Source organism: Oncorhynchus keta, chromosome 11 (genome assembly GCF_023373465.1).
Source record: "Oncorhynchus keta strain PuntledgeMale-10-30-2019 chromosome 11, Oket_V2, whole genome shotgun sequence".
In the NCBI taxonomy this organism is placed as follows: Eukaryota; Metazoa; Chordata; class Actinopteri; order Salmoniformes; family Salmonidae; genus Oncorhynchus; species Oncorhynchus keta.
This window is the reverse complement of record NC_068431.1, coordinates 42,434,641-42,453,197: the sequence shown is the minus strand read 5'-3', so window position 1 is coordinate 42,453,197 and position 18,557 is coordinate 42,434,641. Positions and strand designations below refer to the sequence as shown.

The window sequence follows — 18,557 nt, the reverse complement described above, 5'->3', positions numbered from 1 at the left end:
ATTAGTAATCAAGTACATCAGGCCAATTCATGGTCAAGCACTGCAGCACACTGGGAAAGAACAAACAGGCCTGATTATAAAGCCACTACGACTGCACTGCTCAATGTTGTAGGAGAGTATTTACTCTGTAGTGGAAACTAGATTTTGTTTTCAATGGATGTAACAATGTTCACAAACTATATACAGTATACAAACACACATATATATTCTTGTGTGCACATGAATGATAAATTAGTCCCTGGGTTAAATGTGGAGCGACAGTCAAAGGGCAAATGTTGCCTATCAATAGCAGCCGCTTGTTCCCATGATCAATTTTAAACAGTCACTGACCAGAAACAATAGCCCAGAGACTGTGCCCCCCCCTACTCAAAACCAGCATTGGCAATCAATTTAGCTGAACCTAATCCCCTAACCCATTCTGATAATAGCACAACAGTAGCTCTTTCGCCATGCGCTACATTCTCATAAACCCTTATCTTTTTATGGATTCAACATGCACATACGCAAAAATCTTAACATCTCGAGTGAATAAACATTAGAAAGAATCCAATAATAACTTTGAATAGAAAATGTTTGATTTGATTTAATTACATTGTACTAGGTTTACATTCAGACAAGCAGTTAGCATGGTCCAGAGCAGTGCAGAACAGAACGGCAAGGGGACATCAGCTGCTAGAGAACAATCGATCAGCCAGCCAGGCCTCTCAGAGACCCTGATGGCTAATTGATGCAGTAAATCCAGTCATTAAGCCCTGGGAGGAGTGCCTGGGAGGGCATCCAAAGTAAACACCTTGAGTTGTGTAGTCTAGTCGGTCATCGATGGCCATCTCTACAGGACGACAGGGGTAAGTGTAGCAGGATGCCTGGAGAACACAGAGGGGAGGAGAGGAAGAAAGGGTATGGATAAATCACATCGAGTGAGATGATAGCATTCAAAAGTTTGGGGTCACTTAGAAATGTCCTTGTCTTTGAAAAAAAAAAACATTCTTTGTCCATTAAAATACCATCAAATTGATCAGAAGTACATGTTGTAAATGACTATTGTAGCTGGAAACGACAGATTTTTTATAGAATATCTACAAAGGCGTACAGAGGCCCATTATCAGCAACCATCACTCCTGTGTTCTATTGGCACATTGTGCTAGTTAATCCAAGTTTATCATTCTAAAAGACGAATTGATCATTAGAAAACCCTTTTGCAATTAGGTTAGCACAGTTGAAAACTGTTGTGCGGATTAAGAAGCAATAAAACTGGCCTTCTTTAGACTAGTTGAGTATCTGGAGCGTCAGCATTTTTTGGGTTTGATTACAGGCTCAACATGTCCAGAAACAAAGAACTTTCTGCTGAAACTCTGGCCATTTTGAGCCTGTAATCGAACTCACAAATGCTGATGGTACAGCTACTCAACTAGTCTAACGAAGGCCAGTTTTATTGCTTCTTTAAATCAGTATAACAGTTTTCAGCTATACTAACTAGAGGTCGACCGATTAATCGGAATGGCCGATTGATTAGGGCGATTTCAAGTTTTCATAACAAATCGGTAATCGGTATTTTTGGACACCAATCATGGCCGATTACATTGCACTCCATGAGGAGACTGCGTGGCAGCCTGACTACCTGTTATGCGAGTGCAGCATTAAACGTATCTTATAAAAAACTATCAATATTAACATAATCACTAGTTAACTACACATGGTTGATGATATTACTAGTTTATCTAGCTTGTCATGCGTTGCAAATCCTCGATGCGGTGCCTGTTAATTTATCATTGAATCACAGCCTACTTGGCCAAACGGGTGATTTAACAAGTGCATTCGTGAAAAAAGCACTGTCGTTGCACCAATGTGTACCGAACCATAAACATCAACGCCTTTCTTAAAATCAACACACAAGTATATATTTTTAAACCTGCATATTTAGTTAATATTGCCTACTAACATGAATTTCTTTTAACTAGGGAAATTGTGTCACTTCTCTTGCAACAGAGTCAGGGTATATGCAGCAGTTTGGGCCGCCTGGCTCGTTGCAAACTGTGTGAAGACTATTTCTTCCTAACAAAGACAGCCAACTTCCCCAAACGGGGATGATTTAACAAAAGCGCATTTGCGAAAAAAAATCACAATCGTCGCACTAATGTACCTAACCATAAACAGCAATGCCTTTCTTAAAATCAATACACAGAAGTATATTTTTTTAAACCAGCATATTAAGTTAAAATACATTTAACTAGGGAAATTGTGTCACTTCTCGTGTGTTCATTGCAAGCAGAGTCAGTGTATATGCAGCAGTTTGGGCCTCCTGGCTGGTTGTGAAATAATTTGCCAGAATTTGACGTAATTATGACATAATATTGAAGGTTGTGCAATGTAACAGCAATATTTAGACTTATTTAGACCGTTAGATAAAATACATAACGGTTCGTATTTCACTGAAAGAATAAACGTTTTGTTTTCAAAATGATAGTTTCCAGATTTGACCATATTAATGACCATATTAATGACCTAAGGCTCGTATTTCTGTGTGTTACTATATTATAATTAAATATATGATTTGATAGAGCAGTTTGACTGAGCGGTGGTAGGCAGCAGCAGGCTCGTAAGCATTCATGCAAACAGCACTTTCCTGTGTTTGCCAGCAGCTCTTAACAATGCTTCAAGCATTGCACAGTTCATAACTTCAAGCCTATCAACACCCGAGATTAGGTTGGCAATACTAAAGTACCTATTAGAACATCCAATAGTCAAAGGTATATGAAATACAAACGGTATAGAGAGAAATAGTCCTATAATAACAACATGTAGATATTCCATTAAAAATCAGCCGTTTCCAGCTACAATAGTCATTTACGACACTAACGATGTCTACACTGTATTTCTGATCAATTTGATGTTATTTTAAAATTATTTCTTTCCTTCTTTTTCTTTTCTTTCAATAACAAGGACATGTCTAAGTGACCCCAATCTTTTGAACGGTAGTGTAAATATTGAACAAAAATATAAACAACATGAAAAGTGTTGGTCCAATGTTTCATGACCTGAAATAACACACAAAAAGCTTATTCCAACAAATGTGTTTACATCCGTGAGCATTGCTCCTTTGCCAAGATAATACATCCACCTGACAGGTGTGACATATCAAGAAGCTGAATAAAAAAAACATGATCATTACACAGGTGCACCTTGTGCTGGGTACAATAGAAGGCCACTTTAAAATGTGTAGTTTTGTCACACAACACAATGCCACAGATGTCTCAAGTTGAGGGAGCGTACAATTGGCATGCTGACTGCAGGAATGTCCACCAGAGCTGTTGCCAGAGAACTGAATGCTAATTTCTCTATCAGAAGCTGCTTCCAATGTCGTTTTAGAGAATTTGGCAGTACGTCTAACCAGCCTCACAATTGCAGACCATGTGTTATCATGCCAGCCCAGGACCTCCACATCCTTCTTCACCTGCGGGATCATCTGAGGGGGGGTTGCTGAGGAGTATTTTGGTCCGTAATAAAGCCCTTTTGTGGGGGAAAAAAAATATTCTGACTAGCTGGGCCTAGCTCCCCGGTGGGTGGGCCTATGCCCTCCCAGGCCCACTCATGGCTGCACCCCTGCCCAGTCATGTGAAATCCATAGATTAGGGCCTAAGGAATTAATTTCAATTGACTGTTTTGCTTATATGAACTGTAACTCAGTAAAATCTCAAATTGTTGCGTTTATAGTTTTGTTCAGTATATTAAGTTTTACATCTCTCTTATTTTTCAGAGACGATGAATGCTGAGGGACTAGTGGTATACCGTACCACAGAGACATTGATGGATTCAGGCCAGGCCAGGGTGCAGGTCTCTGCGAGGTAGGATGGTTAGCAGTGCCTCAATGCAGACGCAGTTCTCGGGAATAGTCTTCACTTTCACCACCTGAGTGAGAACACTGCAGGGTGGACTTAGGAAAGTGCAAAGCAATTGAAACACATGCACGGTCCATGAACACACACACACACACACAGAGAGAAGGACAGGAAACTCTTAACCATCAGCAAAAGTGTAGGTTTGGTCATCTGGAAATTGGAACATTTCATGACAGGAGCATGAGAGTTCTCTGCTTTAGCTCCCACTGTGCCAATTAGCTGCTAGCCTTGTGCCACCTTTACCTGCACAGAACAGACTCTGGTCATCAGGTAGTGAGGACTATAAAAAAATTGATAACCCCTAAGAGTTGATGTTTAAAGTTGTCTCTATATACAGTACCAGTCAAAAGTTTGGACACACCTAGTCATTCAAGGGTTTTCCCTTATTTTTCCTATTTTTTACATTGTAGAATAATAGTGAAGACATCACAACTATGAAGCAACACATATGGAATCATGTAGCAACCAAAAAGGTGTTAAACAAATTCAAATATATTTTATATTTGAGATTCTTCAAAGTAGCCACCCTTTGCCTTCATCACAGCTTTGCACACTCTTGGCATTCTCTCAACCAGCTTCATGAGGTAGACACCTGGAATACAGTTCAATTAATAGATGTGCCTTGTTAAATGTTAATTTGTGGAATTTCTTTCCTTCTTAATGCGTTTGAGCCAATCAGTTGCATTGTGACATGGTAGGGGTGGTATACAGAATATAGCCCTATTTGGTAAAAGACCAAGTCCATATTATGGCAAGAACAGCTCAAATAAGCAAAGAAAAACAGTCCATCATTAACTTAAGACATGAAGGTCAGTCAATACGGAAAATGTCAAAAACTTTGAAAGTTTCTTCAAGTGCAGTGGCAAAAACCACCAAGCACTATGATGAAACTGGCTCTCATGAGGACCACCACAGGAAAGGAAGACCCAGAGTAACCTCTGCTGCAGAGGATAAGTTCATTCGAGTTACCAGCCTCAGAAATTGCAGCCCAAATAAATGCTTCACATAGTTCAAGTAACAGACACATCTCAACATCAACTATTCAGATGAGACTGCATACATCAGGCCTTCATGGTTGAATTGCTGCAAAGAAACCACTATTAAAGGACACCAATAAGAAGAAAAGACTTGTTTGGGCCAAGAAACACGAGCAATGGACATTAGACCGGTGGAAATCTGTCCTTTGGTCTGATGAGTCCAAATTTGAGCAGAGTAGGTGAACGGATGATCTCTGCATATGTGGTTCCCACCGTGAAGCATGGAGGAGGAGGTGGGATGTGTGGGTGTGCTTTGCTGGTGACACGGTCAGTGATTTATTTAGAATTCAAGGCACACTTAACCAGCATGGCAACCACAGCATTCTGCATCGATACGGCATCCCATCTGGTTTGCGCTTAGTGGGACTATGATTTGTTATTCAACAGGACAATGACCCGACAGACCTCCAGGCTGTGGAAGGGCTATTTGACCAAGGAGAGTGATGGAGTGCTGCATCAGATAACTTGGCCTCCACAATCACCCGACCTCAACCCAATTGAGATGGTTTGGGATAAGTTGGACCACAGAGTGAAGGAAAAGCAGCTAACAAGTGCTCAGCATATGTGGGAACTAATTCAAGACTGTTGGAAAAGCATTCCACGTGAAGCTGGTTGAGAGAATGCCAAGAGTGTGCAAAGCGGTCATCAAGGCAAAAGGTGGCTACTTTGAAGAATCTAAAATATAATATATTTTTTACATTTGTTTAACACCTTTTTGGTTGCTACACGATTCCATATGTGTTGCTTCATAGTTGCGATGTCTTCACTGTTAATTCTACAATGTAGAAAATAGCACAAATAAATAAAAACTCTTGAATGAGTAGGTGTGTCCAAACTTATGACTGGTACTGTAGGTCAAAAGTGCTAACAGTAAAGACAAAAGTAAAAACGTGTTAAAGTTCTCATAAAATACTGAAGCCAAACAATGAGATTCTGAAAGTAAGCTGACCAGTGCATGACCAGGCTAAAATGCATTGGGACAATATCAGCATACGTAGGAGGCTGTCATAGCCATACACTCCCATGTCCTCCATCCACACCTGTGCTGGCCTTACTCAAGACTGGTGTCATTGGACAGCTAAAAGCAAAGAAACATCATGCATTTAACACAGCCATAAACGCCAGTACAATTGATTTCCGGTTGATCAGATGAGACCTCTTAAAAAACAAAGTCAGATCTTCAATATTAGGTTTGGCTACCTGTTACAAAGACTTCCGCCGACTCGATCCACCTCAAGAAAATATGCAAAAACGTTCATTGGGTCTTGCACTCCATCTAAGAGTAGCCAGAGGGGGATGCGACTGCTGTCCCTGGGTGGCTTGGCGGCATTGTCCTCTGGCAGATAACCAGGACTGGCATGCAGGCATAAACCCTGGTGGACCCCTCCTGAGCTCATCTTGTTCCAAGTCCTTCTTACTAACCCCCTGGATCTGCACACACTGTCTATGGGCCTCCTCACACACCTGCCTTACAGAGGCCCTACAGGAGGCCACACCCTCCTTCACAAAAAGCCCGTGGGACTTGTTCTGCCCTGGGTGAGAGCCAGGAGACGCCAAACAATGCCTCATAATTCCTGTCTTCTTCTCTGGATAGTCCTTCTCTGGAGTCCTTTACTAGCCTCTCACCATCCTCTGGAAAGTCATCCAGGCTGAGCTTTCGGAGCTCAGATGATACTCTGCTGTCTGGATTGGGATTCCTCTCCAGGGATGCTTGGGTATCTTTACTCTAGATTTTTGTTCTGTCGTTAAGACACTGCGTCGCCACTTCTCTGCTACCTCACAGCAGTACTTTAGGCCAGAGGATAGAACTAGTGGAAATGTAGGATGCAGAGTGAGAGCCCACTTTCATGTCTGACTGACATGAAAGTCAACAGTCTAGTGTGTACAAACATCCTGGAGCACTTACAAGCCAAATTCCAAGTTGCCATGTTTCTAAATTGAGAAGACATGAATGGCTCTAGCAACAGTGATTGGACGGTCAACTTATAGAACGCTGGAATGATAGCTATAAAATAAATAAACTTTTACCTCTACCATCAGGTAGGCAGATGTCCTTCAGCATCAAGGGTCCAGCAAGGCATGCTTGCCAACCAGCTTGCTAAAAGTTGATCTTTGCTGTCCCAAAGCTACTAAAAGGTATGCACACTGGACACAACGTCGTGATAAATAAACGTTAAAAAAATATGATCTGAATTTAAACATCTTACGCTAATTAGTTTGATGTTGTACTTTTCTGAAGATCCAGAACAGTGCCATTCATCACTAACACGAACTGTTATCCAACCAACATTTCTGTACGCTGTCAAGACTGCCTCCTCCAGGAAGTAAACTATATTTTTTCTTCATCCTTTATGGTGAAAATGCCTACTACGAGATTCAACACTATCCTCTAGTGTCCATTTATGATATTGCATGTCCATACATGTCACAAATAGTTTTAAAATTGTAATTTTGGTTCAAATTAAATCAATCTAGTGTTTTTCAGTTGTGTTATTATACTTTGGGGTAAGCATAATCTTATTTTAGCGTTCAATGTTATTTTACCAGCAGCAAAGTTTAAAACACATTTTTACAACATAAAAAACTACAGTTTAAAAACATAAATGTACACATTGAACCGACAAAAGTTATTTGGGGAGGTGTGGTGCATCAAAACATTGATAGCCCCCCACTTCATTGCAGTGGTATAAAGTACCTAAGTAAACATACTTTAAAGTTCTACTTACGTAGTTTTTTTGGGTATCTGTACTTGAATTTACTATTCATATTTTTGACACCTTTTACTCTAGTACATTCCTAAATAAATGTATGTTTTACTCCTTGCATTTTCATTGACACCCAAAAGTACTTGTTCCATTTTGAATGCTTAGCAGATTTTGAATGCTTAGCAGATTTTGAATGCTTAGCAGATTTTGAATGCTTAGCAGGACAGAAAAATTGTCCAATTCATGAACTTATCAAGAGAACATGCCTGGTCATCCTTACTGCCTCTGATCTGGCACACTCACTAAAGACAAATGCTTAGTTTGTAAATGATGTGTGAGTGTTGGAATGTGCTCCTGGCTATCTGTAAATCAAAAAAATAAAAAAATAGAATCTTGCTGGTTTGCTTTGCTTCATCTGGTTTGCTACTCAAGTAGTATTTTACTGGGTGACTTTCACTTTTACTCAATTCATTTTTTTAAATGAAAGTATCTTTACTTTTACTCAAGTATGAAAATGGAGTACTTTTTCCACCACCGCTTCATTGGTCAACCACAGTTTTGACCCTAGCTTTACACTCATTCAGAGAGACGAGCTCCTGTAATTTCAACTCCTTTTGTAGCTAGTTCAAAATGGAGGGCAAAGAGAACTGGAACTCTGTTTTACCCCACTCTGTATGTGCCTTAGGCAAAGTCAACAAAATACAGTTGTGTAGGCAATAGTTGATAGAATGATTGACAGTGAACACATTTGACAAGGCCCTACCATCTCACCCATCCTAGCAGACAAAGGCAGGCCCTGTTGCAGCAGGTGCTTAAACCACATTGTTGAGTAGTTAAGTGATGAGAGCACTTGGAGACAATGAGGCCAGGGTTCAGAGCTGTTCTGAGAAACTGGTGTGACCTGTCTGACTGCTGATATACAGTCTCATGCAAAGATTAAGGTGAAGGGTGTGTGAAGGATGTTCTTTCAGTGCGCCAGTCACTTCGTCACACCCGAGCAAATGCCTCTGGTGTCAAGGAATACAATGTCACGGCAGCGTCCCACAGGGGGGAAAAAAATGTATTGACTATTAGACCCCCTCTGGGGCTGAGGGCGACTGATTTAGAAGTCTCAGGATACCATGAGCCCAGTACAGAAGCTCCAATAAAAGTTATACAAGCTAGAGTACGCAGCCTAATTACACTACATGCATAGGCCCAATACAATCACTAGTTCGGTTACATGCTGGAATCAGTCACCGTTTCATATCCGATAGAGAGCTCTATTCTATTTGAAAATACAGTGATGGCAACAATAAGTCAAAGCGTAAGGAAACCCAATCACTTGGAATCTTTATTATAATAAGTCAAACAGTTTTTACAAGAGCTTCCTAAGTCTTTAGACTGAACTGGCACACTTACTACATACTGATCATCGTCAATACAAGACACACCACAAACAGGATGTCACCAACATCAATGCTCTAGTGAAAAGGAGATCAGCTAATGTATGAGCAGTTTCTTGTCACATTGATCCATTTTGATGAGTGTTCAATGAGCATTTTCCCCCAGATCTGTAAACCACCAAATCAAAAGCAGTGTAACAATGTGCCTTTTTCCTAGAACAGGCCACTCAGCCGTTCACTAACTTCCCACAACTTCTTGGCCACAGCGTCGTCTTTGCCTTTGGCAACCACGTCCTGCGGCGCACAGCAGAAGAAGTAGCGTCCACTCAGGGGCTCGATACCCTCCTGGAGGGCACAGTGGAGAGTGGTCTGGGCACCGGATTCTGGATCCAGGAACAACAGTCTAGCTATTGGCTCAATGATGAATCTCTGCCACAGGCTGCAGTTTCGGGATAGCTCTGTTTTCACTACTCCTACAGGGGGCAAAACATAATAGGTTAAGAAAAAGAAAACAGGTGAACTTTCAATGATCCAACACAGGAAAACAAATACCCTTAGCATGTATCCTAGGATGTGTAGAGTGTATCAGGACTCATTGTGGTTCATAGTGACAGATATACCATTGAATAATCTTGAAGGAAATGACCAACCTGGGTGAACACTGTAGCAAGTGACATTGGTACCCTTCAGTCTCTTGGCCAGCTCGTGGTTGAAGAGAACATTGCACAGTTTACTGTTGCAGTATGCGTGGAAGAACTGCCAGCTGTACCTCCCAGTGCCCAGGTGTTTATTAGTGATAAGGGCATCAAAGTCGATGTTGCCCCAGCGATAGGCCATGGAGCCCAGTGTGACTACACGGCCCCCAGTGCCCTCCTTCAGGCGGTCCAGCAACAGACAGGTCAGCAGGAAGTGGCCAAGGTGGTTGACTCCAAACTCAATACCAAAGCCATCAGCAGTGCGCCCATCCGCCACCAGACCTGAAGGAGAGACCACAGATGGTTCAATAGCCTTTTTCTACTCATGTTTTCTTGCGAATACAATTAAGAGAAAAAACCTATGACCACGAACCAGCATTGTTAATGAGAAGATCCAGTCTAGCCTCGGTCTTCAGGAAGGTCTCGGTGAAAGAACGCACTGCTTGAAGGCTCCCCAGGTCCAACTGCATGTACACCACATCAGTGCTGCCTGTCTCCTGAAATCACAATTTGTTAGGCCTATATTTGCCAGAACTTATTTTATTGGATTTAAATATTGTGTCCCAAATCAAATATTTTCCTATAAATAGCCTACTATTTGAAAGTATTTTCCTGGGTTAAATGGTGAAATGAATGGGAGTGTATTTGAATCAGTGTATTTGTGTATTTTAAAAATAATTTCTCAATGTATTTCCAAATATATTCCAATATTGACTTCCAAATGCCTTTGAAAGTAATTGAAATATCCTAAATAGTATTTGAATCCAGGTCAGATATTTACAGGCATACAATATTTTCAAATGATAACGCGACATCTAACTAATGAATATTCGAATACAAATGTGGAATGATTGATTATTATAAGATTCTTGTACCCTTTTTATATCACTTATAGCAAGTTCGGCTTTCTCTTGGTTGCGGCATGCCATGATTATTCTTGCACCCCTCCTGGCAAGCTCCAGAGCAGTGGCTTTCCCAATGCCAGTGTTGCCACCTATAGGTAGAACAAAACATTGACATAAAATTGACATAAAATATTAAGATACAATTCGGAGTTCCAGAGGCAAAACAAACCTGATTAAAAACCCAAATTAGATAAACATCATAGGCTGCGTGAGACAGACAACACCAATGAATGTATTATTCAGATAAATATCCTAAATGTTATCAGACTTACAAAGCAGTCCAACATGTTTACAAAGCAGTCAAACATGTTTAAAGGCTAACACACGTACCTGTTACTATTACAGTCTTCCCTGCCATCGCTGCATTTCCTTTAAATTTGGAGCTTTTGAAAATAGTTTTAACAAGGACAATATACACTGCAACTACAACACCAGTTGCAACTAGTAAAGGTAACATGCTGTTTTTTGCCCGGTCGTCGGTGTCCCGACTCAAACTCTACTCGTGGAAGTGCAACCAGTGAATAAAACATAGTTTGTTGCGGAGCAGGCTTTTTGTTAGGTTACCTGCCAGACCTACCTGTCCCACCGGTTCCCTGCTTCCGATTGATCACAGTCAAATATTCTGACCAAACCGGTGTTGATGTGCTTCCCCATTTACTTCGAGAGATCTGTTAATTAAATTGCGTCCCCCACTTCCGATTGATCACGGTGAAATATTCTGACCAAACCGGTGTTGATGTGTTTCCCCATTTACTTCTAGAGATCTATACAATTGCGTCGTAGCAGAAAGGAAGAGGAAGAGGAAGAGAGAGGCCCAAATCGGCAGAAAATCAAGTCGTTCTCCAGCAGGGGGCATTTTTTCGTTGTTTGCCCACCAAGCAAGGAGTTTTTGAATTAAGGTCAATGAGAGTGTCGAATTTGGTCGACAAAAAAAACGAATTGCTTATTTTCTACGTGAGGTTTATCTAATATAAATGACTTAATCCGTAAATTGTTACACTCTAAATAGAAAAGGTTCCTGGAGTAACCTTTACAGGTTCTTCAATTTTAAATTGTGGGGGAACATCTTTTAATGGATCGTTAACGAATCTTTTGAAGAACCCTTTGGGGTTCATTTATTAACTATCCCCCTCCCCAGCTATTAGTTTTATTAATAATAATAATAATAATAATAATATGCATAACAACAATAACACATTATTTTAGTTCTCAGTGTTTATTATGATTTTAGTGGCAAAGCAGAATAAAAAAATCCAAATATGAGGTAAACTCCTAGAAAGTCCAATGGATATATCCTCTGGTGTGGTGATATTAATGTGTTGATGTTCTCTGTATCCATAGCCATAATGATTTTGCAGTGCATGGTGATAGAACAGGTTTTCTGTTATATTCATCAGAGGTGTAGGGAGGGTGAAGTCCGTGAATCCTAAAAATAGTAATTGTACAGATGATTAACAAAACATGCACATGACAGAATTCATACCTTGGTTTTTGTGGTGAATGTGAATGAAAAAAACTGTTTTGATCATGGTTTTCATACACATACCTTGTCCATAATGTAGAGGCCTATGGGACATTCATTGAAAAGGTAGAATCTTTTGGGGGCCATTTTCAGTGCCAAGAACCCTAAGGTTCTTCAAAGAACTTTGAGGATCTTAGAAGAACCCTAGTTGAACCCCTCATTTTTGAATGTACCAGTGTACTGACACGTGACATCCCAGCAAGTTTGAGAAAAAACACTTTACCGGAAGTGTTTTCAGATGGCTCATGGCATTAGGGCAAGTAGCATAGCATCTCTCTCCATGTAATACAGGTGGTTGACGTCAAAAACCCTCATTGAATATTTAAAAATGGGATTACAATAATGAGATGTATCCACCAATTAAAAGAAAGGATAAGCGGGAGCTGGACAGCCCGCTGTGCCGCTGTGTGGACAACGTCTCCCATATTTAGGGAGGAGAGACATGTATCTTGTCACTATATCCATGGTCTTAGTGTACCTGACACAACCTGTTCTTCTACAACCTGAGAAGGTTGATTGCTCCCCACTACTGGATTCAGAAAATAAGAAGAGGGGGAAGAAGAACATCACACAAAAAAAATAAGAAGTTAACCTCAGTAATTCAAATTCACTCAGAGGCCTCCACAGTGAGTATTTTTTCAGTAGGACTCTGAGGTTTCTGGATCCTGCACATGGCGAACGGCACCCACAGCACTAGACTGCGGAGCCTCCACCATGACGACCAACACACTCCCACTTTCTTTCACTCTTTTCTCCGCCTAGGAGACATGCTGGACAGTGCTTAGCCTGGCAATCTTTTCCTTTTTCACCCTAAGAGGGCACTCAGGGGACTTGTGCATGTTCCCCACCACAATTCCAAAATCCGTTGTCCTCTTCTATCTTAGCAAAATGATCAGTCATATCCAGTTTCCTAAAAACACTTGATACATGTTCAAACGCTTTACAGTTTGTACATTGCAATACCCTGGGAACAAATGCTCTTGCACAATAATTCATATAGCCCATCTTAAGAGCCTCCTCATCTAAAAACAGTAGCACAGACATACTATCCTCCTTTCTTCCACTGACCATATGAGACAACCAATGAACACCTACTACTCCAGGAATTTCTCTTCATCGTCTCAACCTCAACTTCCCACTGACCCCAGAAATCACTCCCTTAATTGGTGCCCTGCTCTGAAAATTGAAGCAAGTCACCCCTTTCTCCAACATTCCGGTGTGGCCCAATGTGTGCTCCTTTTGATGTTCCAGTACACAGATCGTCAAAACAATTCCACTTCTGGTTACCCTCACGGACTCCCCAGACCCAATGCTTTCTTTACCATCCTTGAAACATCAAACGGATCCCCCATCTTCTTATCAATAAACCGCACTCCCACTACTTACGGACTCGTTTTCCACTGTAATTTTAGCTCTCTTTATCTGAGCTTTAGCGACATTACTCCATCCAGTATTTTTATCAGTTTTGCCACTCCCATTTTTGTTTGCGCCATCAGACTCAAATTTGACCTCCGCTTCCACCATTTCCTCCTCGTTTGTCTCTCCTCGTTTTCAGCAACACCAAACTGACACAACCTGCCTGACCGTGTCTACACTTCTGCGACTTATCGTCACATTGAAAAGATCTAGACGCACAAAATTTGCATTGTAATCTGAGGTCTGATTGTGTTCAAATCTGGCTGACCAGGAGGTGGTCAGGGACGCATTGTGTGCGGATGTCTCCTAAATCTGGACTCAGGCGAGTCTACATGCATGTAGCAAAAAGTAGGCCTTGGTTTGTAATCTAGTCTTCTCGAACTCAGCAGGGTATTACGTATCTCACCTGGTGTTGAGAACAATAATGAATAGGCCTATCTAGTCTGCTGTGTAAAGCCTTGGAGACTTTTCATCAAACATACATTTCACTAGTAGCCTACAGGGTGCACTTAAAGACTTGGCGTACCTGCCTAAATTTGAACTGTATTGCATTTCTGCACTACAACTTTGACTTTTCACCTACTTCCAAATGCTTAAACTTAAACTGAAAGGAACAGATTTCCAGATTTCCAGCATTGAGTTGGACTTTAATACATATCTGTTAAAAATTATTAGGAAAAGCAACACATTTTCAGGATGTTCCCATCACCCACAACATCTCACATCATAAAATCTCATCTAATGTAATGTTTCGCCTACAGGCTACACATAGGCTGCGTTGACACAGGCAGCCCAATTCTTCTTCCTCTTTGAATTTCTATTAGCAGTCTAAATCCAAAGAGGTGTATTCCTGCCACCTACTGGGTGGGGTGAAACAGAGAAACTTTAATACAGTAAAAAGGGAATAGGGGAAGGGTGAAAAACATACTCATAATATGCTTAAACTTGTCCAAAACTAAAATCAATGTACTCCTTCAGTCAGTTTCAAATGTCTCCTCAGATCCCTACACAGGTTTTGGTGCCTGAGAGGGGAGAGTATCTTCTGACAGTATTCTCTGCAATGTTTCAGATCCAATAACCTTTTTGCTGCTTTCACAATGATATCCAATTTCTTCGATTTGTATTAGTTTGTCCTTACAATGAATCACCTGAGCAATGAACGCAACAAAATCCATCCTCTTCAGCATTAGTATTTCAGGATCTTTTATCTGATGAATGACATCAACAGGTCATCCACTACCATAGCCTCGTCATATCTACTCTCTCCTTCAACAATTTTCACTGCCTCCACATAGGAGACCTGATCGACAGCCCTGATCCTCGCTACATTGATCTGTTTCACCCTGACAGGGCACTCAGTAAACTCTGGAACACGAAAATCTTATATTTTGACCAATCAGATCTGCTAAGCTATGCCCCAAAATTTTGGGCAACCAATCGTGCCTAACAACTGTCGAGTCCAATCACCTCGGACAAACTCACATTTGAATCATTTGAAAGCACAGCATTTTTAAACGGGCGGCAGATAGCCTAGCTGTTAGAGCATCGGGCCAGTAACCGAAAGATCACTGGTTTGAATAAAGCTGAAAAATATGTCCTTGAGCAAGGCAATTAACCCTAATTTTCTCTAGGGGTGCCGTTCTACTATGGCTGACCCTGGAAAGCAACACATTTCACCGCACCTATGTGGTATGTGACAATAAAATCATATATATTTTTTACTTTAAACCCAGAGGCGCAAAATCGCGAGACTTCCGGGAGTGCTTGCAAAACAGATCAAGCAGACCAGGCCCGGGGGTTTGAGAAGTCAATGAGAGAAGTGAAACATCTATTTCCTGATTAGCATGAGGTAGTCTGATTAGAAGGGGGAATTGGGCTTCCTGGAAACATGTTGTCCGAGGTTGCAACAGTAACCAAGAGGGGCTTAGCGAAGGGTCAATTGGGCAAAAGATTCTAATTGGGCTGCCAGTGTAAACACAGCCTTAGACAGACTCAGCATACCTACCAAAGCATCTCTAAACTGTCACTTCTCAAGGTAAACCAATAGGTTTATTTTAGTAATAGCTATCTCTGAATGTTGTGTACACAATACAATAACAGAGGCAAAGATGGTATGGTGTGTTTTTTAATTTCCTTTATTGAACTTTTCACTAGAGGCTGGTGGGAGGAGCTATAGGATCCACATGCTAGCCTCAGTTCTATTTATTCCATTTAAACAAAACTTTCCATACATGTTTGACCATGGAAGAAGTGGTTAGTAAGTGATTATTATTATTATTTTTTCGAATTTTACCCCCTTTTCGTGGTATCCAACTGTTAGTCTCATCACTACGACTCCAGTACGGGCTCGGGAGAGACGAATGTCGAAAGCCATGCATCCTCCGAAACACAACCCAACCAAGCCGCTCTGCTTCTTAACACAGCGCGCATCCAACCTGGAAGCCAGCTGCACCAATGTGTCGGAGGAAACACTGTGCACCTGGCGACCTGGTTAGCGTGCACTGTGCACGGCCCGCCACAGGAGTCGCTAGTGCGCGATGAGACAAGGATATCCCTACCAGCCAAACCTTCCCTAACCCGGACAACGCTAGGCCAATTGTGAGTCGCCCCATGGACCTCCCGGTCGCGGTCGGCTGCGACAGAGCCTGGGCTCAGACCCAGAGTTTCTGATGGCACAGCGTCCACTGCGATGCAGTGCCCGAGACCACTGTGTCACCCGGGGGGCCAGAAAGGGACTTTTTGGACCTGAATGCCAAATCCTTTAGGAGATAAAGGTGCTCAAAGTTGACACATTTAGCATACCCCACCATATGATGAGACATCCATGTCTTCACCCCTGGAAAATATAAAAGGTTCAGTTTGATATGTTTTTAAAGCTTACAAGCAGGGTTGTCTAACTATTTTATAATTTCCTGAGACATTGACATTTTACAAATGATCTAAAAACCTGTAAACTCAAAAAGTTTTTTTTTCTTCATATTTGCATATGTTGTAGTTTAGACCCTACTTTACATCATCTAATGTGTTTGTACTGTGTCTGCCATTGGTTGAGAAACAACATGCTCGTGAATACAGGGTGGGTGTCATTTCAATCATTTAAATATAATTCATTCAAACAACAGATTTTCTAATTCAATAAACATTCCCTGATTTCTGGATCTCCAACCATCTTTGTGGGACCATTTCAAAGTTGACATTTCCATTTTATTCCCATTTTATCACATGTATCAGCAAAAACATGACACCCCTTCTCTATTTAAGAGCATGTCCACTGGGCACAGACGTCAATTCAACGTCTTTTCCCAGTTGGTTCAATGTCATTTAATTGAAATAACGTGGAAACAATGTTGTTTCAACCAGTGTGTGTCACGCCCTGATCTGTTTCGCCTGTCCTTGTGATTGTCTCCAACCCCTCCAGGTGTACCTTATTTTCCCCAGTGTATTTATCCCTGTGTTTCCTGTCTCTCTGTGCCAGTTCGTCTTGTATGTTCAAGTTAACCAGCGTGTTTTTCCTGTGCTCCTGTTCTCTATTCTTTTTTACTAGTCCTTCTGGTTTTGACCTTTGCCTGTTTTTATGGACTCCATTCCCGCCTGCCTGACCATTCTGCCTGCCCTGACCTCGAGCCTGCTTGCCATTCTGTACCTCTGGAACTCTGAACTGGTTTTGACCTTTTGCCTGTCCACGACATATCTCTTGACCTTCTCCTCTCCCGAGTCTGTAGGGGAGTTGCTAACAACTGTAACTACCAATTGGGGAGAAAAATAGTTAAAAAATACAAATATAATTTCTGACAAGGTGAAGCTCAAAGATGTCAACAAATGGATCAGCTAAAGTGACCAGAGCACAACTAACTATCTGTCAAATGTAAATGAGACGGACAATGTGTGAGGAAATGCAAACATGACTAAGTGATATGGAATTACAGTAATATCATCCATGTATGATCCACTTGCGTCATCCTCATTCAAGGATACTGTATGTAATTGCAGTATTTCCACTGTTTACCAGACAGTGTCATGTGAGACATATCAATGAATATTGATTCTGACACCTCTCTTATGTCACTGATGGCAGCTTCTGCCCTCTGCTTATCTCGACAGGCCATTATAACCCTCGCACCTCTCCTGGACAGATCTGATGCTGTTGTTTTCCCAATGCCAGTGTTAGATCCTGGAGAGGACACACCCACACGAATGTCGGGTTCATGTCCATCAGTATATATTTTGCAATGGCATTCCAAAAAATGTATTGCGCAAAGTAATGTAGAATCAGTCTCATGTTACCACCAATAACATGGGTACATACGTAACATTAGATCGGACACTAACTGACTGTACATGATGATGCAGAATAATTGCCCACCTCAAGTGTCACAAATGGTTTTATAACGAACCAACTCACCAGTCACGATTACAGTTTTTTCATGCAATTTGGTAGAGCTTTTGCATCTTGGTAGATTGAGATGCCAATTTACAAGTACATAACCTGCGATGAGTCTAGCGCTGACAAAAAGCAGTGTGAATATATTCGGACTGTATGTATTATCTTTCTCTATACATAAGAATGAACAACAGTGGAATTCAAATATATTTATCTATTGCGCAATGAACCCTCCCTTTGACAACATGTGCTGTGTTTTGTCTTGACAGTGAGACTCCTAAGAAAGTTATGCAAAAAGCACGTTATGGATCAAGAATTTGACAAAAATTCACATTTTGCACCACTTAGTGCTTATTTTATCATTACTTAACTAGGCAAGTCAGTTAAGAACAAATTCTTATTTTCAATGACGGCCTAGGAACAGTGGGTTAACTGCCTGTTCAGGGGCAGAACGACCGTGTTTTACCTTGTCCACTCAGGGATTCGACCTTGCAACCTTTCGGTTACAAGTGCAACGCCCCTTTTGGGTCTCGAACCCTGGTCTCCCAAGCCTTAAACAAAGGTTGCAACACTATCACGCTCCATTTGTTAGAGCATGTCCCCACTAATAACTTT

The 18,557-nt window shown here is 41.3% G+C and overlaps 1 protein-coding gene and 1 pseudogene across 3 annotated transcripts; both read right to left on the bottom strand.

Moving 5' to 3' along the window:
* Positions 1-3,810: 3,810 nt before the first annotated feature.
* LOC118389694 (rRNA methyltransferase 1, mitochondrial-like) lies at positions 3,811-6,782 on the bottom strand (annotated as a pseudogene).
* A 2,168-nt stretch (positions 6,783-8,950) lies between these two features.
* LOC118390291 (dehydrogenase/reductase SDR family member 13-like) lies at positions 8,951-11,432 on the bottom strand. Of its 3 annotated transcripts, none has more exons than XM_035780716.1 (5): positions 11,188-11,432; positions 10,594-10,712; positions 10,092-10,215; positions 9,674-10,000; positions 8,951-9,496 (listed from the first exon to the last, which is right to left on the bottom strand). In XM_035780716.1, the coding sequence occupies exons 2-5, from the start codon at positions 10,645-10,647 to the stop codon at positions 9,237-9,239; spliced, it is 765 nt and encodes a 254-aa protein (XP_035636609.1). In that variant the 5' UTR covers positions 10,648-10,712; positions 11,188-11,432; the 3' UTR covers positions 8,951-9,236. The 3 variants fall into 3 exon arrangements, with proteins under 3 accessions (XP_035636609.1, XP_035636608.1, XP_035636606.1); XM_035780715.2 differs by having other exon boundaries at positions 11,201-11,432; XM_035780713.1 differs by lacking the exon at positions 11,188-11,432 and adding an exon at positions 10,954-11,181.
* Between the last annotated feature and the right edge of the window lie 7,125 nt (positions 11,433-18,557).